The sequence below is a fragment of the Sciurus vulgaris genome (genome assembly GCF_902686455.1).
Source record: "Sciurus vulgaris genome assembly, chromosome: 8".
In the NCBI taxonomy this organism is placed as follows: Eukaryota; Metazoa; Chordata; class Mammalia; order Rodentia; family Sciuridae; genus Sciurus; species Sciurus vulgaris.
This window is the reverse complement of record NC_136468.1, coordinates 96794096-96813908: the sequence shown is the minus strand read 5'-3', so window position 1 is coordinate 96813908 and position 19813 is coordinate 96794096. Positions and strand designations below refer to the sequence as shown.

At 33.1% G+C, this 19813-nt stretch overlaps 1 protein-coding gene across 3 annotated transcripts in view; it reads right to left on the bottom strand.

Moving 5' to 3' along the window:
* The window catches only part of ANLN (anillin, actin binding protein), a 68664-nt gene that overhangs the window by 26693 nt on the left and 22158 nt on the right, over window positions 1-19813 (bottom strand). For 2 of the 3 annotated variants that reach the window (XM_079151161.1, XM_079151163.1), the window contains exons 8-19: window positions 18872-18980; window positions 9803-9913; window positions 8486-8721; window positions 7664-7809; window positions 7245-7392; window positions 5967-6102; window positions 4718-4900; window positions 2999-3125; window positions 2098-2146; window positions 1954-2010; window positions 1119-1157; window positions 834-855 (exon numbers count right to left, since the gene is read on the bottom strand). In XM_079151161.1, coding sequence (XP_079007287.1) covers window positions 834-855; window positions 1119-1157; window positions 1954-2010; window positions 2098-2146; window positions 2999-3125; window positions 4718-4900; window positions 5967-6102; window positions 7245-7392; window positions 7664-7809; window positions 8486-8721; window positions 9803-9913; window positions 18872-18980 — 1363 coding nt within the window. The remainder of the gene's footprint in view (window positions 1-833; window positions 856-1118; window positions 1158-1953; window positions 2011-2097; window positions 2147-2998; window positions 3126-4717; window positions 4901-5966; window positions 6103-7244; window positions 7393-7663; window positions 7810-8485; window positions 8722-9802; window positions 9914-18871; window positions 18981-19813) is intronic. The other variant, XM_079151162.1, reaches the window with a different exon arrangement.

Sequence of the window (19813 nt, the reverse complement as noted above, 5' to 3'; positions counted from 1 at the left end):
CTTATTTTCCTCCATTTTTAAATATGGGGGAAAATAAAACATCAACACATTTCCTAACAAAAGTAAACGATTCAGAATTTCATCTTTAATTTGAGGTACAGGCATTCCTACATTTGGAATGGTTGTTTTTAAAGACTCGGACCTAAAAATGAGTACATACAAAAGAATTTTCCCATAAGAAATACAGAAGAGACTTCATTGCTATTAATCATTCAGGGTGACATAATTTACCAGAAGCTTTCTCTGCACAGGGCTTCTTAGTAACTCCCGTGCCATAAAGAAGAGACTAATGGCCCAAAGTAAGTGAGTAAAACCAGCTTCATTCTAAACCCCTTTAGAAAATGTAGATCCAAAGCCATTCTAGAGAAAGTCTCTCCTGACTTTTTGGTGTCCTAGTTCCCAGTAAACTGGAAAGATGCTTTTCTGACATGATGAATTACCAGTTTAAAAAAGTAGACTCCACTATGTGACTAGCACCAAACAAATTTATCCAACAACAGAAGTAGGAGTGAAGAGTAATGAATGCTACCTGCTGGAATTGCCAGGTGACTATCACATGTGTACTGATACTACAGTATGAATAATGTTAGGATTAGTAGCCTATGTTGGTGCCTGAGAAATGTACAACCAGACTATATGTTATTCCAGCCAATAACTTTATGTTAATAAAATAAATAAAAAACACCATATACAAAATATTATACCAAAGCGGATCAACATAAACTCTTAAAAATCAAGATGGTCCATTCATAAATGGATATACTTATATATATAGAAAGTTGCTCAATTCTTTTCTTTATTCTAAAGTTTCAAATAACACAGGATACACTCACCTGAAGATTGAAGGCTGCTTTTCTAAAAAAAGGTATGAAGAAGAAACATAAGTTATTTCCTTTATTTGATATGAAGATTTAAATAGTAGGTATAAATTCTCAACTGTACAAAAACTACGTTTCCAAAAACATTTTTCCTATATAAATATTAAGAGTTTTTCCCCATTAATATATTTTAAATATTTTCACAGTATTAAGGGTTTATAATTTGTCTAACCAATTTATAATCATAAGTGTAAGAAGAGGATTCTTTAAGACAGTTTAATTTCTTAAAATTCTACTCACTGTGGTTATGGAGGTGAGGAGTCTCTTTGGAGTAATAGCCTGAAGAAAAAATAGCTTAGTTTATTGTTATTGTGATTCAGAGTCTCACATGAACTAACTTTGTACACATTTTCTCCCTCCTCCTCTCTCTTTCTGGCTTCCATGTGATAAACAGGTTTCTTCCCCTTCCAACATGATGTTCTGCCTCACCTCAGAGCCACTGCAATGGAGTTAGTGGACCACAGACTGAGTCTCTGAAACCATGAGACCAAAATAAACTTTTCCTCCAAAAAAAGAAAAAGAAAAAAACGCAAAAACCAAAAAACTAACTTTGCAATATTTCCACAAAAAGTAACTTCAATTCTTTAATATGAGTATATCATTCTTTATTAAGGTTGTTCTATACTTCTATTTCTTTCTTATTAGAGCTAAAAAGAAAAAAAACACATTTTTCATTTTTCTCCTTTTCATTTTTACAACTGAAAGAAAGAATAAAGAAATTTTTTAAAAAATTATGACTTAGGAAAAGAACAAGCATATAGACCGGAAAGGTAGGAACCAAGCTGGAGGTTCTGTTTCTTATTCTGCACAAGTGACCAATCATTAAGTACTGGTTTAGAGGAATGAGTGAGATAAGAGTACGGAGGAAAGCACTGGGGAAAGTTCTATGTAGGTATAAAAGTCAGCTGTCAGGTACATGTAGACAAAAGAGACTTATCGAGACCTACTCTATCAAGAACTTACACTTAGAATCATGATCACTCACTATAAGTTTACTTTCAGTTTACCAAAAATTATAAATCTGTGTCAAGTATTCCTGCTTAAAATATTTTTACTAGGTATCTATAATTCTCACCTTGGACTTAGATGTTTTTTTCTTCTTATCAGCACCTGAGGAATCTTTCTTTTGTACCTACACACAAACCCAATTACAATTAGCATGAAATCTGTTATCAAGAAAAATATGTTATTGTTAGTTTAGAACATTTTAATGGCTTACCAAGCTATAAACTTCAATATTTATTTCAAAGTCATTGGACACATCTTGCCTGAAAAAGAGTTAAATAAAACTGTATAAAAAACCCTTAAGTTATACCTTTGCAAATGCCACAAATACTGTTATTACAAGATTCTGAAAGGAATTCACTGTTTTTTTTTTAACTAGAGACAATAAAAATGGGCAAGACAGTCTGGTTTTTTTTTCCATTAATACACAAGTCAGAACTTTTTCTCAATATTTTATAACTCCAGATTTTACACAGTAAAAGCAGCATTTTTTTGTCTTCTATTCATTACTTTATTTACTTTATTCTATTGTATTTCTTTTTTTCTTTGTTTTAATTAGTTATACATTACAGAAGCATTATTTTCAAACTAAATTTTGACTACATTGATTATATTTTCAAAATAAATCTGTGACACTAAATTTAAATATCTTTCAATGAGACATAAAGCATATATAAAAAGTGGTCCAGATTTAATGTGTATAACACTTAAATATATTAAATATCTATAGTCACATGGAAGAAATGTGCTACTCACTAGAAACATCAGAAACATGTAAAAAAGTTAAAACCAAAAAACTGAAAAGAGGGCAGGGCATGTAGTTCAGTGGCAGAGCACTTGTATAGCATGCATGAGGTCCTAGCTCAATCCCCAGTACCACCCAAAAAAGCCCTGAATACCGAGTTATTTATCCACATTAAAAAAAATGAAAGTAATACATTTTCAAGATTATAAAGGGTTGGAGAGTAACTAGGTAGTAGAGCACGTACACAGGTCTGGGTTTGATCCCCATGGGGCGGCGGGTGGACAGACTATAAATGTCACCTACATCTTAGTCTGTGTTAACTTAATTAAAAGAAAATATGTCTGAACCACCAAAAGGCTTATTTACTTACAGAGTAAATGTAGTAGTGAATGTCAGAGCATCACCATTAAGAGAGTTTGAAGTACTTGCTAATGGTGTGGCTACCATATTTTCAGCTCCTGCTTTTATCACAATTAAGAAATAGTAATTTGCTGCTTCTGCAAGAAGTAATCACATTACATAATTAGAACAAGCAATATCAGATTTAGTTAATTGGCATTCTGGAAGACCAAAGTAATAAAGCATACTGCAACTGATTTACATAAAATTTGTATTTAAAATCAGTAAAAATAAATTTCCAGAAAAAAAGATAAGTAAGATATAGTCTGACAGCTATAATCTTGGAATAAATATCATCAAGGTCTCTTCCAATTATGAAAGTTGAAATAACTTCACTCTACATTCCTCAATTTCTGCTTACTCTAAATTTTACTTAAAGACCCCTAATCCCTTAGCTAATACTATATACCTCCAAAAGATAAATTAACAGTTTATTACTTCAAAACTAGAATTAAAACACCATGAATGTTACTCTGTAACAAATTCTAAAAAAACATGAACTATTATTATTTCACTATTCATCATTAAATGACCACATATTTCAAGGTACTTAATAAATTACCAGTAGTTTTCTGTCCACAATACATCAGAATCAGAAAACTGCAACAATTAGAACTTAAATTAGCTCATTCCTACCATAACACTCAAACTTTTACTCTACCTACAGATATCCCAAATTCACTTCTCACCTATGGCTAGTTTTCTTTTTCCTCAAAGAGAAAATTCTGCACAAATAAAAATTTTTTTAAATCTTTAAAATGAAGTTTATCAAACATTTAATAAAATCTTAAGCTTACTAGAATTATACTACTCTGTTTTCAGATTCTCCTGTCATGTTGCCTTGTACCTACTTGGCTTAAAAATGACTTTTATTAGAATACATAGTTTTTTAAAGTTTATGGTGATTATTCAATCCAGAGGGCAAAGGAAATAAAATTTCAACAGAAGTATCTTCACTGAGATGCTCATGATCCATACAACCAGTAATTCAGAATGTATAGAACAAATTTCTACTATAATGGGATAAATTTAAAATCGAATACAGGTAAACAAAATAAGTTCTTTTAAATGTTCCAGTACATTTCTACAATAAAATTAATTAATGAAAGTCAAACGGTCTGCTCTGTCATCTTCAGAAAATGTTTTATGTCCAAAATTATGTTTATCCTTACATTTAGATAGGTCTATATCCATTATTGTGCAGACTGGTAACCCCAGGTATCAAGATTTTCCCTTAATTTTTATACACTTACTTTTTTTTTAACTTTCCAGAATTTTGTCAATTTTATTCTCTAATTCATAATGTATAATTTTCTAAAAATAAATTTTAAAGGCATATATAATCATTTCATCTCTTTTATTCTTTTTAGATACAAATGACACTAGAATGTATTTTGATATAGTACACATACAAAGTATAACTTATTCTAATTAGGATATAATTCTTGTGGTTGAACATGATGTAGAGTTTCACTAGTTGTGTATTTGTACACGAACATACGAAAGTTATGTCCAATTCATTCTTATACACACGTTAATAAAAGAAACTTTAAGGCCCAAGATACAAGTTTGCTTCTTTCTGCACGTGCTACTTGTACCTTTCTTGTACAAATTCAATCTAGGTGAAGTTCATAATTTAACACGCTATCATTAAGAAAAAAAAAAAAAAAAAAAAAAAAATTCACCATACCTGGCTTCTGAGCCATACTGCATACAAAATCTGCTTTCAGAGGCAAGCGGATCTCTGACAAAGTAACTGATCCTTTGGATGGAACAAATTCACTCTGGGATGTGGAATCGGTCTTATTCTTCCTCTGAGGCCCTTCATTCTTTAGTTTATTCAGTTCATCAATCAAAAGCATTCTCTTCTCAGCTAAGTAAAAATATTTAAGTGACTATTCCAAATATTAAAATTCCAAATGTTTGTAAGTGAGAGCCAATTCACGAAAGCACGCTGCTGTGGCAATTGTGAATAAGACCAGAGATTAAAAGCCAACTCATTTTTGATAAATGTTTGGTAAAATCTCAGTTGTTCATCTGTTTACCCAAGTCTTCATAATTTAATACTTCAACTTTTGATCATCTTTCCAACCCAACACACTAGGTCATTTTCACCAACACAGACAGAAAGGAAGAGAGAGACAGAGACATAATGTGTGTATTTACCACACACACACATACACACACACACATTTAGGATATTCTAATTTCGGTTACTTTTATCTTTCATGCAAATTACATTTTATTTTACATGAAGAGTATTCACAAACTTTATAAGTACAAGAAATAAAAAACAGATCAAATGAAATAGATGATCAGAAGTCTTTTCTTGCTGGGTGCAGTGACATACAACTATAATCCCAGCAACTTGAGAGGCTGAGGCAGGAGGATCTCAAGTTTGAGGCCAGCCTCAGCAACTTAGTAAGGCCCTATGTAACTTAGTGAGTCTCTGCCACAAAATAAAAATATGAAGGGCTGGGGATGCAGCTCAGTGACAAAGTGCCTCTGGGTTCAAACCCCAGTACCAACAAAAAAGAAATAAGTAAAAAGTCTTTTTGTTCAAAATTAGAGATGTCTTAAGTCAAACTCAGAAGGTTTAGCGTCCTCTGTTTTCTCTCTTATGCAGAAGCTAATAAGGAAAAAAAAGGGAAAAAAAAAAAAGATGGGGCAGATCTCATGAAAATGAAAGGGGGATTTGTAGGGGAAAGGGACAAAGGGGTATAAGGAGGGGACAGAAGAGGTTAAGTATTAGGAAGTGATAGTAGCCAGATTATATTGTTATATTGTGTATTGTACAAATATGTAACAAACTCCATCAATATGTACAACTATAATGCACCAATAAAAAATATGGGGAAAAATTAGAGATTTTTGAATATCAGAGGAAGTTTTCCCTGATTGGTAATTTTGTGGGAATTGTTCAGGTATATCACACATACTTGCAATCAGAAGAAGTCTTTCTGCTTCAGCTTCTTCTAGGGACCCTTTCCCATGCTCTTCATCAACACAGCAATTAAGTGCCTGGCTAGCTTGATAGATCACTGTCTGCTGCAAATTTATTTCATTATTGAGTTCCTAGAGAAGCAAATGAGATGGGGAAAAGTTCACATTTTTAATTATCATTTTCAGTTTATTTAACTTAAATTCTAATTAATATAATTGGGTAGGTTCCAAATTTTTCACAGTAAAATCAAAATGTTAAGTTTCACTGCTCAAGTTTCTAAGCTATGTACAAAAAACATTTAACATGGTATAAGAATTATACGATGGCTCAGTGGTAGAGCGCTCACCTAGCACTTGTGAGGCCCTGGGTTTGATTCTTACACCACATAAAAATAAAATAAAGGTACTATGTCCACCTACAACTAAAATTTATATGTATTAAAAGGCCAAATGTTTTCCCTGATAAGTGGAGAATGATATATAATGGGGGTGGGGGTGTGGGGACAAGAGAATGGTACAACTTTAGATTATGCAGAAGGAAATGAGAGGAAGGGGTGGTATGAAAAATGGTGGAATGAGACAGACATCATTACCCTATGTACATGTATGATGACACGAATGGTATGAATAGAAACGAAATGATGTACCCCATTTGTGTACAATGAATCAAAATGCACTCTGTAAAAAATTTAAAAATATATAATTTTAAAAAATTAAACTATAAACATTCTTTCCTATAAAAAGACTCAATTTATAATTGGGGTTCTGTCCACGAAAGTAGAAATTTAGAAAGTATTTCATTCATCTTATTTAAATTTCAAGTATGATGTTTTTAAAAAAATGCTCTCAGCATAAGAAGAATCCTTGAGGTGCAAAATAAATTTCAAACTTCACCATCATCCACTTAACAGTTATAATTTAAAGATATTTGTAACCAAAATGTTTCAAAAGAAAATTTCAGAGTTGGGATGTAGCTCAGTAGGACAGTGCTTTCCTATTTGTGAAGGCCTCGGTTAATCCCAGTACTGCAAAAAATAAAAATTCATAAGTAAATATTTCAGCAATATTTGTTTCAGAAACAAGTTTCTGACTTTTCCCAAAAAAAAAGAGTATCTTTGGGAATTAAATTGAATTCAAGAGTGATTTACTGAGCTCCTGTGCCAGACATCCTTCTACTTACTCAAGGTATAGAAAGGAAGAATGGGCCATTATCCTCAAAGAATTCACAATCCAGTGCCAGAAATTCTAAATCCCCTTTCCACAGAAGTGTATACCTGCATTTTCTGTTTGATATTAACTTGACAAGAAAAGGCATTCTTTTTTTCATCCAATTTTGAAGTAACATCTTCTTTCCGAACAATCACTTGCTTTATTGAAGGACGGTCTGTTTCTTTGAATCTTTGAGATCTATATGCATCAATGCTTCAGGAAAAGTAAGACTGTTAGAAATCCAGCAACACACTGAGCTTTATCCATTTTTGAACATGTCAATAATTTGATAATATTAAACATATCAGCAGAACATTTCACCACCATGGAAATGTATTTTGGTGAACGAGGCTGAAAAAAAGTTATTCCAAATTTTTATACAGGTGAGTTATTTAATAACATTGTAAATATAGATGGTAACACAACTTTTGTTAATTTAAACCATGAACCTAAGTGAATGAATACCTTTCCAAAATGTCCTTACCTGTAAAGAAGATCACGATCTTCAGAACCAATGCTATCACCAGACTCAGCTCGAGGGACACGTGTTCTCTGAAACTTCCCTGGCTTTGGACTCTCTTCACTTATATGAGTATCTCTCAGTTCCAATTTAGGTGAGGAAACTAAACTCTGCAGGAAAGCATGCCAGATATGGGTCCATTTTATGGATACTAAACATTGATTCTAAATGATAATTAATTCCAAAAAAATGAATTCTCCATTATTAGGAAATAAATATTCAATAAGTCAATTGAGTCATCATAAAACCAAACGACTTTACAATGAATTCCTAAAAAGTAAATGCATAATGGTACAAAGACAAGTGAAACCTACACTGGTAAATTTTTTAAAAACTACTTCTAAGTCAATCAATCTCCAGAGCTGCAGTTATTTAATTTAGGGTGATAGCTAGTGATAGTAGTTAGCTCTCAATGAAAGGTAGTTATGTTTGGTGCTAAACACTAATATACTAACATGATTTAATATTCACATCAACCGTATAAGTACTATTGTTAACCTCATTTAACAGATGAGAGAACTATGCACAGAGAGGTTAAAAAACAGTAACTGCCAGAGCCAAGATTTATACCCGATGTCTGGCCTTTAAAACCATTTTACTGTTTGGAGTTTACCTAAGGACAACAGCAAACCACTAAAGAGTTTTAATCTCTTCAGGGAATGTTCATTAGTTTTGCAAAATCTCCCTAATTACGAAAGCCAAATATCCACCAAAGCAGGATAGGAGGTTCCAATATCACCTCTTTTCTTTTTGTCATGTGCCTGTTTACATTTAGTCTTCTCTTACCTGTGGACTTACCACACCAACTGTCTGTACTAATGGAGCAAGTAAAGACATTGAGGAGATATTCAATGCATCTTCCTGCTCTTCATTGCTTTCTGCTTCTGCTTGATCCATTTCCTCTTGGCTCCTTTCCACATCTAGCTCACCTTCCTCAAGGACATCACTGAAGATGTCATTAATTACTTTCGAACTATTGATCTCATCATCATCCACACTCATCTCAATTTCACGTACCACTTCTGAAAAATATGGGTGATTCACATTTAAGACCTTTAAGAAGAGAGAGCAGAGAAGATCTAACATTCATGTGCTTACTAAATAAACAAGGAAAAAAAAATCTTAAGAAAAAGTACTTCCCATTTCAACATAATTCTACGAACAAATAAAACAAATTTTACATAGTTCCAATAACATTTTCTAAGAAATGAGGGTTGAGTCTATCAAAAGCTGATTCAATGCCTTAGATGTAGTACAGAGTATTAAATTTAAGAACTCAAACTATAAAAGATTCAGACTTCCTAAAAATGTTCTTTCAAATTACTTTTTTCCTATTATTGAGAAGTTGCTTTTTCACCCAGGGGTCAGAAATAGGCAAACAGTAAGATCACATAGGGCAGTTCACTAACCTAGGGTCACTAACCCTGCCAACAGCACCTACAGAGTATGGGAAGGAACATTAGTTCCTCTCCCCATGAAAGTGAATGGCAATCCTGACCAGATTTTCACAGGGGTGTGTGACCTAACAGTAACTGCTAAGAGTACCACAGATTTTTGTGGGAGCTAGATATCTCCTAGTTTAAAAAAAAAAAAAAAAAAAAGTATTATAAAATCACTTTTTTAAAATATAGGACACTGTATATTTGAATATATAGTTCTGTCAATATATTATTTATGATGATGTGGCCAGAGTTATAAGAAATAAAGATTGGTATATATACACAATGAAATATCAGTCAACCACAAATAAGAATGAAATTATGGCAAAGGTCGAATGTTCTCTCTGATATATGGATGCTGATTCACAATACACTGCAGAGGTGGGGAAACTAGAGGTTCACCAGATTGACAGGGAGGAATGGGGGAAGAAAGCGGGGATGGGAATAGAAAAGATAGTAGAATGAATCAAACATACTTTTCGTATTTTCATATATGAATACACAACCAGTGTAACTCCACATCATGTACAACCACAGGAATGGTAAGTTATACCCTATGTGTGTATGATACGTCAAAATACATTCTACAGTCATGTATAACTAAAAAGAACAAATATAAAAATGAAATAAAAAATAAAAACAAGAAATGAGAATAAAAACCAACCAGTCTGCTGCTCAACCTTTGGGTCTGATGTTACTTTTAAGGACTTATCCTCTTCTAAAAACAAAGTTATTTTCAAAGGACTAGACTTCGTCATTTCGCATTCAGTAGAACCTAGAACAATTTTTGAGAAAGAACATGTTAAAAGATATAACCTAGAATTTTTTAATTAAGGAAACATATATGTTTTTATTATAAAACTATGCATTTAAGATATTCAAATGCAGACATATAGAGAAAATCTTCTGAAAATACCTGTCCTCACTTGATCTTCCTCTTTCATCCTCCCCATCAAGAAAAAGAAAGGGAACACCAATATTACCAGGTAATTGTTTGTTCATCTTTTTTTCTCCTTTTTGAAAATTTTTAGATTTTTATTTCTCTACTTTTCTTGCTCTCTCTCTCTTCCTTTTGTTTACCTGTTTCCTCAGTCTCTCTCTCCCTTCTCTCATGTGAACCAACTTCTTTTGATTATACTTTCACTCTTTCTACGATCTAGAACCTCTATATACTCTTTTCTGTCCCACTAAGAGTTACATCCTACATCCCTCCCCATCCTCTTTGTCCTCCATTAGGAACTGCAGATCTTATTGCAAATCTATTTGTTATACTGTAGATAAATAATCGAACTCATTCTGTTTATTATGATAATATTATTAACATCTTCATAGGGGCTATTTGTTGAGGGCTGCATATTATCTGTACTAGGTGCTGCTAATACTGATCTCCCCTTAAAGAAGAGATTTTAGGGTCACTATAAACCTATAGGGGGGAAACTGCAATACCCCAGATCTGCACTGCTTCAGGGGAAAATATGTGAACAACATGAAAACACAAGAGAAGAAAATAATCCAAACAAACAGAGATTCTATATTAACAGAATCCAGAGACAGCATGATAGAAGAAATGTCAGAAAAGAAGTTCAGAATATACATAATTAAAATGATTTGTTAAGCAATGGATGAGATAAGAAAGCAAATGCAGGCAATGAATGATCACACCAATAAGCAGTTGAAAGAGCAACTGCAGGAAGCAAAAGTTCATTTCAACAAAGAGATAGAAATGCACAAAAAAAAAAAAAAAAAAAAAAAAAAACAAAAAAAAAAAACCCACAAATCTTTGAAATGAAGAGAACAAAAAACCAAATAAAAAACTCAATGGATAGCATTACCAACAGACTGGATCACTTCAAGACAGAACACCAGACAATGAAGACAAAATATTTAATCTTGAAAATAAAGATGAACAAAAGAGAAGATGGTAAAGAAAAGAGAAGATGGTAAGAAATTATAAGGGGAACCTCCAAGAACTATGGGACATCATCAAAAGACCAAATTTAAGAATTACTGGGACTGAGGAAGGCACAGAGATACAAACCAAAGGAATGAACAACCTACTCAATGAAATAATATCAGAAATTTCCCAAACCTGAAGAATGAAATGGAAAATCAACTACAAGAGGCTTACAAGAACACCAAATGCACAAAATCAAAACAGAGCCACACCAAGGCACATTATAGTGAAAATGCCTAACATACAAACTAAAGATAGGATTTTGAAGGCTGCAGGAGAAAAGAATCAGATTACATACATGGGGAAACCAATTCGGATATCAGCAGATTTCTCAGCTCAGACCCTAAAATCTAGAAGGGCCTGGAACAACATATTTCACGCTCTAAAAGAATATGGCTGCCAACCAAGAATCCTATACCCAGCAAAAGTATCCTTCAGATTTGAAGACAAGACAAAATCCTTTCATAATAAACAAACCTTAAAAGAATTTACAAATAGAAAGCCTGCACTACAGAATATTTTCAGTAAAATATTCTATGAGGAGGAAATGAAAAACAATGTAGGTCAGCAAAGGGAGGAACTACCTTAAAGTAAAAACCAATCAAAGGACAAACCAAGTCAAGTTAAAAACCAAAAATAAGCCCTAAAGACTGGGAATAGAAATCATATCTCAAAAATAACCCTGAATGTTAATGGCCTAAACTCATCAATCAAAAAACAGACTGTCTGATTGGATTAAAAAGCAAGACTCAACAATACGCTGCCTTCAAGAGACTCATAGGAAAGGACATAGGACATCCACAGACTAAAGGTGAAAGGATGGGGAAAAAACCTACCAGGCACATGGACTCAGTAAAAAACCAGGGGTTTCATCCTTATTTCAGATAAAGTAGACTTCAAGCCAAAGTTAGTCAGAAGGGATAAAGAAGGACATTTCATACTGCTTAAGGGAACCAAAAATCAGGAAGACATAATGATCATAAATATTTATGCCCCAAATAACGGTGATCCATGTGCATCAAACAAATCCTTCTCAATTCCAGGAATCAAATAGATCACAACACAATAATTCTGAGTGATTTCAACACACCGCTGTCACCACTGAATAGATCTTCCAAACAAAAAATAAACAAAGAAACCACAGGACTCAATAACACAATCTATAACTTAGACTTAACTGACATATAGAATATTCCATCCATCAAAGAGCGAATACACTTTCTTCTCAGCAGCACATGGAACCTTCTCAAAAATAGACCATATGTTATGCCACAAAGCAGTCCTTAATAAATGCAAAAAAAAAAAAAAAAAACAGAGATACCACCTTGTGGAATTAAATCACAATGGAATTAAATCAGAAATAAAAGACAAAATAAAAAACAGAAAGCACTCTAACACCTGGAGACTAAATAATATGCTATTGAATGAAGCACGGATAACAGAAACATCAGGGAGGAGATAAAAAAATTCTTAGAGGTAAATGAGAATGACAATACAACATATCAAAATCTCTGGGACACTATGAAAGTAGTACTAAGAGGAAAATTCATTGCATGGAGTGATTCAAGAAAAGAATAAAAAGTCAACAACTAAATGACCTAACATTACAGCTCAAAGCCCTAGAAAAAGAAGAACAGAACAACACCAAAAGTAGAAGTCAGGAAATAATTAAAATCAGAGCTGAAATCAATGAAATTGAAACATAAGAAATAATTCAAAAAAATTGACAAAACAAAAAAGTTGGTTCTTTGAAAAAGTAAACAAAATAGACAAACCCTTAGCCACATTAAAAAAGAGAAGGAGAGAGAAAACTCAAATTACTAAAATTCGTGATGAAAAAGGAAATTTCACAACAGACACCACTGAAATACATAACATAATAAGAAGCTACTTAGAAAATCTATACTCCAATGAAATAGAAAGTATTGAACACATCAACAAATTTCTAGAGATATATAATCCACACAAACTGAACCAGGAGGACATACACAATTTAACCAGATTGATTACAAGCAATGAAATAGAAGAAACCATCAAAAGCCTACGAACCAGGAAGAGTCCAGGACCAACAGATTCTCAGCTGAGTTCTACAAGACCTTCAAAGAACTCATTCCAATATTTCTCAAAGTATTCTAGGAAATAGAAAAGGAGGGAACCCTTCCAAACTCATTCTATGAAGCTAGTATCACCCTCACACACAAACCAGATAAAGACATATCAAGGAAAGAAAATTTTAGACCAATATTCTTGATAAATACAGACACAAAAATCCTTAAGAAAATCCTGGCAAATTGCATCCAAAAACATATTAAGAAGATAGTGCACCATAATCAAGTGGGGTTCATCCCAGGAATGCAAGATTGGCTCAACATTCAAAAATCAATAAATATAATTCATCACATCAATAGACTTAAGGTTAAGAATCATATGGTTATTTTTATACGCAAGCGACAAAACAGCTGAAAGGGAAATGAGGAAAACAACTCCATTTGCAATAGCCTCAAAAAAATTAAATACTTGGGAATCAATCTAACCAAAGAGGTAAAAGATCTCTACAATGAAAACTACAAAACACTGAATAAAGAAATTGAGGAAGACCTTAGAAGATGGAAAGATCTTCCATGTTCTTGGATAGGCAGAATTGATATTGTCAAAATGGTCATACTTCCAAAGGTACTATACAGATTTAATGCAATTCCTATTAAAATCCCAATGACTGGAAATGCAAATGCAGTAAAATGAAATTAAACCCCTCTCTCTCACCCTGTACAAAACTCAACTCAAAATGGATTCAGGATCTAGGAATTAGACCTGAGACCCTTCAACAAATAGAAGAAAAAGTAGTCCCGAATCTCCATCACATTGGCTTAGGTTCAGACTTCCTTAACAAGATCCCCATAGTGCAAGAAATAAAAGCAAGAATCAATAAAAGGGATAGATTCAAATTTAAAAGCTTTTTCTTAACAAAGGAAAGAATCAACGATGTGAAAATAAAGCCTACAGAGTTGGAGAAATTCTTTTCCACACACACTTCAGACAGAGCACTAATCTCTAAAGTGTATAAAGAACTTAAAGAAACTTTACACCCAAAATACAAAGAACCTAATCAATAAATGGGATAAGGAAATGGGCAGACCTTTCACAGAAGAAGATATATAGGTGATCAACAAATATATGAAAAGTGCTCATCATCCCTAGTAATTAGAGAAATGCAAATTAAAACCACCCTAAGATTTCATCTAACTCCAATTAGAATAGTTATTATCAAGAACACAAGCAATAATAAATGTTGGCGTGGATGTGCGGAAAAAGGTACACTCATACGTTGCTGGTGGAGTTGCAAATTGGTACAGCCACTCTGGAAAGCAGTATGGAGATTCCTCAGAAAACTTGGAATGGACCCACCACTTGACCCAGCTATCCCACTGCTCGGTTCATACCCAAGGGACTTAAAATCAGCACACTATAGTAATGCAGCTGCATCAATGTTCATAGCTGCTCAATGCACAATAGCTAGATTGTGGAACCAACTTAGATGCTCTTCAATCAATGAATGGACAAAGAAACTGTGGTATATATATGCAATGGAATACTACTCAGCCATAAAGAAGAATAAAATTATGGCATCTGCTGGTAAATGGATTAAGTTGGAAAATATCATGTTGAGTGAAATAAGCCAAATCCAATAAACCAAAGACCAAATGTTTTCTCTGATAAGTGGATGATGATATATAACGAGGGGGGATGGTGGAGGGGGAGAACAGAATGAAGGAACCTTGGACGGATGGTGTAGAAGAAAATGTTGTGGGAGGGGGTGGGGGACGGAAATAGTAGAATGAAACAATATTACCCTATGTATATATATATGATTACATTAATGGTGCAAATCTACATTGTGTACAACCATAGAAATGAAAAGTTGTACTCCATTTGTATACAATGAATCAAAATGCAGTCTTTAAAAACATAAAAAATAAAAAAAGGAGTATCAATAAAATCATTCAAAACTAGGACTAGAATAAATATACTTGTTTCATAATAAATTCCTCAGCCGGGCGGGATAGCACACACGTATAATCCCAGAGTCTCAAGAGGCTGAGGTAGGAGGATTGAGAGTTCAAAGACATCCTCAGCAACTTAGCAAGGCCCTAAGTAACTCAGCGAGACCCTGTCACTAAATAAAATATTTAAAAGGGCTGGGGATGTGGCTCAGTGGTTAAGTGCCTCTGGGTTCAATCCCTAGTACCTAAAAAAAAAGAAAGAAAGAAGGAAATAAAAGAAAAAAGTCCTCAGCTACATTATTATCAATATTCAACAGTCCTCCAAGATCAGTAAAAAGGCAAAGATGCCTGCTCTCACTACTTCTATTCAGTAGAGCATTGAACGTTCTAACCAAGTCATTAAGGTAAAAAAAAGAAATTATAAGCATCCATATTAGAAAGAAAGAAGTAAAATTATCTCTGTTCTCAGATTATATTATCTAATATATTGAAAACTCTTAAGATTCTAGTGCACCAAAACAAAAAGAAAAAACTGTTAGAACTGATAAGTGGAGCAAAGTTACCAGATATAAAATCAATGCATAAAGATCAGTTGGGTATCTATATACTAACAGTGAACAATCTGAGAAGGGAATTTTGAAACCAAATCCATTTATAATTATCCCAAAAAGAATAAAATACTTAGATATAAACCTAACCAAGTTGTTGAAAGTCTTATACTCCGAAACCTATAAAACATTGCTAAAAAAAATTAAGAAAGACACAAATAGAAGGAAAGACACCCATGTTCATGATTCAAATTTAATATTATTACTATGTCAGCATCATCCAAGTAACCTATAGATTCAATGTAATTCCCATTAAACCCTAATTGCATATTTTTCTGATATTAAAAAAAAGATATATCCTAAAATTCATAAAGAATTTAAAGGGAACTTAAATATCCAAAATATTTTTTAAGAAGAACGGAGTTAGAGGATTCATACTTCCTGACTAAAAACTTACTACAAATCTATAGTAACCAATACACTGTGGTACTGGCACAAAGACAAACATATAGATCAATAGAACAGAATAGAGGGTTGGTGTTATAGCTCAGTAGCAGAGCACTTGCCTAGCACATATGAGGCACTGGGTTTGATTCACAGTACCACATAAAAATAAATAAATTAAATAAAGGTATTGTGTCCATCAACAACTAAAAAAATTTTTTTTAAATAGAGCAGAATAGAAAACACAGAAATAAAACTTCACATATATGGTCAAATGATTTTCAAAAAGGGCATCAAGGGGCTGGGGATATAGCTCAGTTGGTACAATGCTTGCCTTGCAAGCACAAGACCCTGGGTTCAATCCCTAGTGCTGCAAAAACAAAACAAAACAAAAAGGGCATTAAGAGGATTCAAAAAGAAAATAAGAGTTTCTTCAACAAATGATTCTAGGAAGACTGGATATACACATACAATACAATGAAGTTAGACTCTTATACCACATATAAAAATTAATTCAAAATAGATTACAGATGCAAAACTATAAAATTCATAAAAAGAGGAAAGTTTCTCAACACTGAATTTTACAATAATTTCTTGGACATAAAACCAAAAGAAAAGACAATAGCCAAAAGAAAGGCAAATGAGACAGACAGAGAAATTTTTGTGTACCAAAGAATACAATCAACAAACTGAAAAGGCAACTATGGATTAGCATGAAATATTTAAAAATTACACATTGAAATAGGGGTTAATATTCAGAATGTATAAATAACTTCTATAACTCAACAACAACAAATCAAAAGATTATAAAATGAGAAAAGGACCTGCATTATATATCTCCAAAAATGATAGTCAACTGGCCAATAAGCACATGGAAAGATGTTAAACGTCACTATTCAAGACAAATAATAACCACAATGAGATATCACCCACTCTCGTTAAGGTAGCTACTATTAAAGAAAAGAAAGATAAAAAATACCTCAAAACAAAAAAGCATTGGTAAGAAGTGGAATAACTGAAGTCCTTGGGTACCGTCAGTGGGAATATAAAATGGAGCCACTGTTATGGAAAACAATACGGTGGTTTAAGGTCAATCTCTGCAACTTAGTGAGGCCCTTAGCAACTTAGCAAAACCCTACCTTCAAATTTAACAAAAAAATGAAAAAGACTGGGGATATAGCTCAGTGGTAAAGCTCCCTGGGTTCAATCTTCAGTACTAAAAAAAAAAAAAAAAAAAAAAAGTTCTATCACAGTCTACAATATGGTAAACCTTAAGGACTTTTGCTAAATGAAATAAGTCAGTCACAAATAAAAACTACAGTATTCCCCATTTACTCACTGTTTTGCTTTCTACCGTTTGTTACCTATAATCATAGTCCAAAAATATTAAATGGAAAATTCTAGAAATAAACAATGTTTTAAATTGTACTTTGTTTCTGAGTGGTATGACAGAGTCACACACTTTCCAATTCCAGTCAGCTCTGAGCCATTACATCCTGCCAAGCAAGTGAATCATTCCTTTATTCAGTGTATCACACTACTAACACTACCTACCCTCCAGTCACTCAGTCATCTCAGTCATTATTTTACTTAATAACGGCCCCAAAGCACAAGGTAGTGATAAAAAGGAATCAACAGGGCATAAAACATGGAAGGACAGATTAACTGATACCATGTGGCAATACTATTAGGCATTAAAAAAAAAAAAAAGTATATATGGAGTTGAGTATTATCTAAGATTCCAAGTATCCACTAGGGGTTTTGGAATATATCCCTGCAGAAAAGAGGGATTCCACTTCAAGAGGTCCCTAAATTAGTCAAATTCATAGAAATAGAATTCACTTTCCAAAAAACTTCTTAATTTGGTACAGGAGATTGAACTAAAAGGCACTTTACGAATGAGCTACATTTCCAGTCCTCTTTACATTTTTTTATTTTGGGAGAGGATCTCTCTAAGTTGCTGAAGCTGGCCTTGACTTGTGATCCGCCAGAGTTGCTGGGATGACAGGCATGCATAACCACACCCAGCTCCTATACACTTCCAAACACTAAAATGGTGGTTACTAGGGCTTGGAGGAGGAAGAAGAAATAGAAATATGTTATTATAGAGTTTCAGTCTTACGAGATGAAAAAGTTCTGAAAAAGATCTATTTCATAACAATATGAACATACTTAACACTACTGAAATATGCACTTAAACATAGTTAAATGAGTACATTTTTACATAGTGTGTTCTTAATCACAAATTTTTTAAAATTTTTGGATATTTTAAATAAAATAAAATAAAAATTTTAAAAGCATCTATGATATATTAAGTATCATCATAAAGCTACCTCAGTCTCAGGCAGCTATATATTTGATTACATGGCTATACAGAATTCATCTGAACAGCCTTCTGCAGATAGGCATTTAGGTCATTTCAATCTTACCATCATTTAGTGCTACAATGAATCTCTTTGTACATATAGCTCTGACTACTAATAGTTCAGGAATTCATCTCACAGAATCACTTGCAGAAAAGTTGAATTAAAGTGCAATTCAATATATATTACTGAATGTTTCTCAAAAAAAAGAGTTGTAGAAATTACACTCTCATCAATAGTATATGAGTTCTCACTCCAGGAAGAGAACTAAAGAGGAAGTTCTCTACATGGATAGAAATGGAAAAGTAAATGAAAAAGAAGAAATGGATATCTTTGAAATAGCAATACTTTTGTTCTGCAATCCAATTGCCAGATCTATGGTAGACTGGAAGCTACATTTTAAGCAGAAAAGGAAAAACTGACCTGTAGGTTCTGTATTAGAGGATTTTGCTGGTGTCTGATTTTCTGGAAATGACTGTGTATTTGAGATTACTTGATGTTTCTTGAGGGGAGTGTTCTGACAGTGGATTTCCTGCAAAAAGCAAATGAAGAGGCAAATTTTATTTCCCAAAACTATAATTTTATCTTTTATATATTATTAAATGAAATAAGACTATTACTAAATATTATTCAATATGCTTCCTCATATAGAATAGAAGGGACAATGTATATAAAAGGATCCAGTCTAGCTAAGAACACAAGTTCTCAGTGCTAGTTCATATTCTTGGTAATTGTCAGTATTCAGAATCTTTTTTAGGGACTAGGAGGCAAGAGAGAATTAAAATTTGCATCAGAGTTCAGTTTTACAGAGTAATTAAGGTACAACATGCAAAAGGAAAAACAATTCCTACTATGTCACTTATCACCATCCACGCCTATAAAATCAGTTGCAGTTCCTACATCATGATTCTACTTAACAGTTACTCGAGAAGGCAAAAACAGAAAGGACAAAAACAGATCAGAAATTCAAAGAAGTAAAGAAAAAAATGCCTTCATCTGAATCTTTTTATTCATTAACAAAGTTATAGAAGAGGACCATCCATTTTTTGTGTTTGTTTAAAGATGTTCCAATTAAAGCAGTAGCAAAACAACCAAATAAAAGACTAACCACAATACATACTGCTTAAAATGTGCCAAGCACCTTTCTAAACACTTGATATCTATTGCCTTACCTAATTCTCCCAATAACCCTCACACTTATGTCCTACTGTCTCCATTTCATAGATAAAAAAACTTACGCACATGAGTTAAGTAACTTCCACACACAGTGACTGGCAGTGCCAGTACACAAACTCAAGTATCCTTGTTCCAAAGCTACTTTCAGAGTATATTGTCTTGTGTATTAGAAATTTTTGATGTACAAAA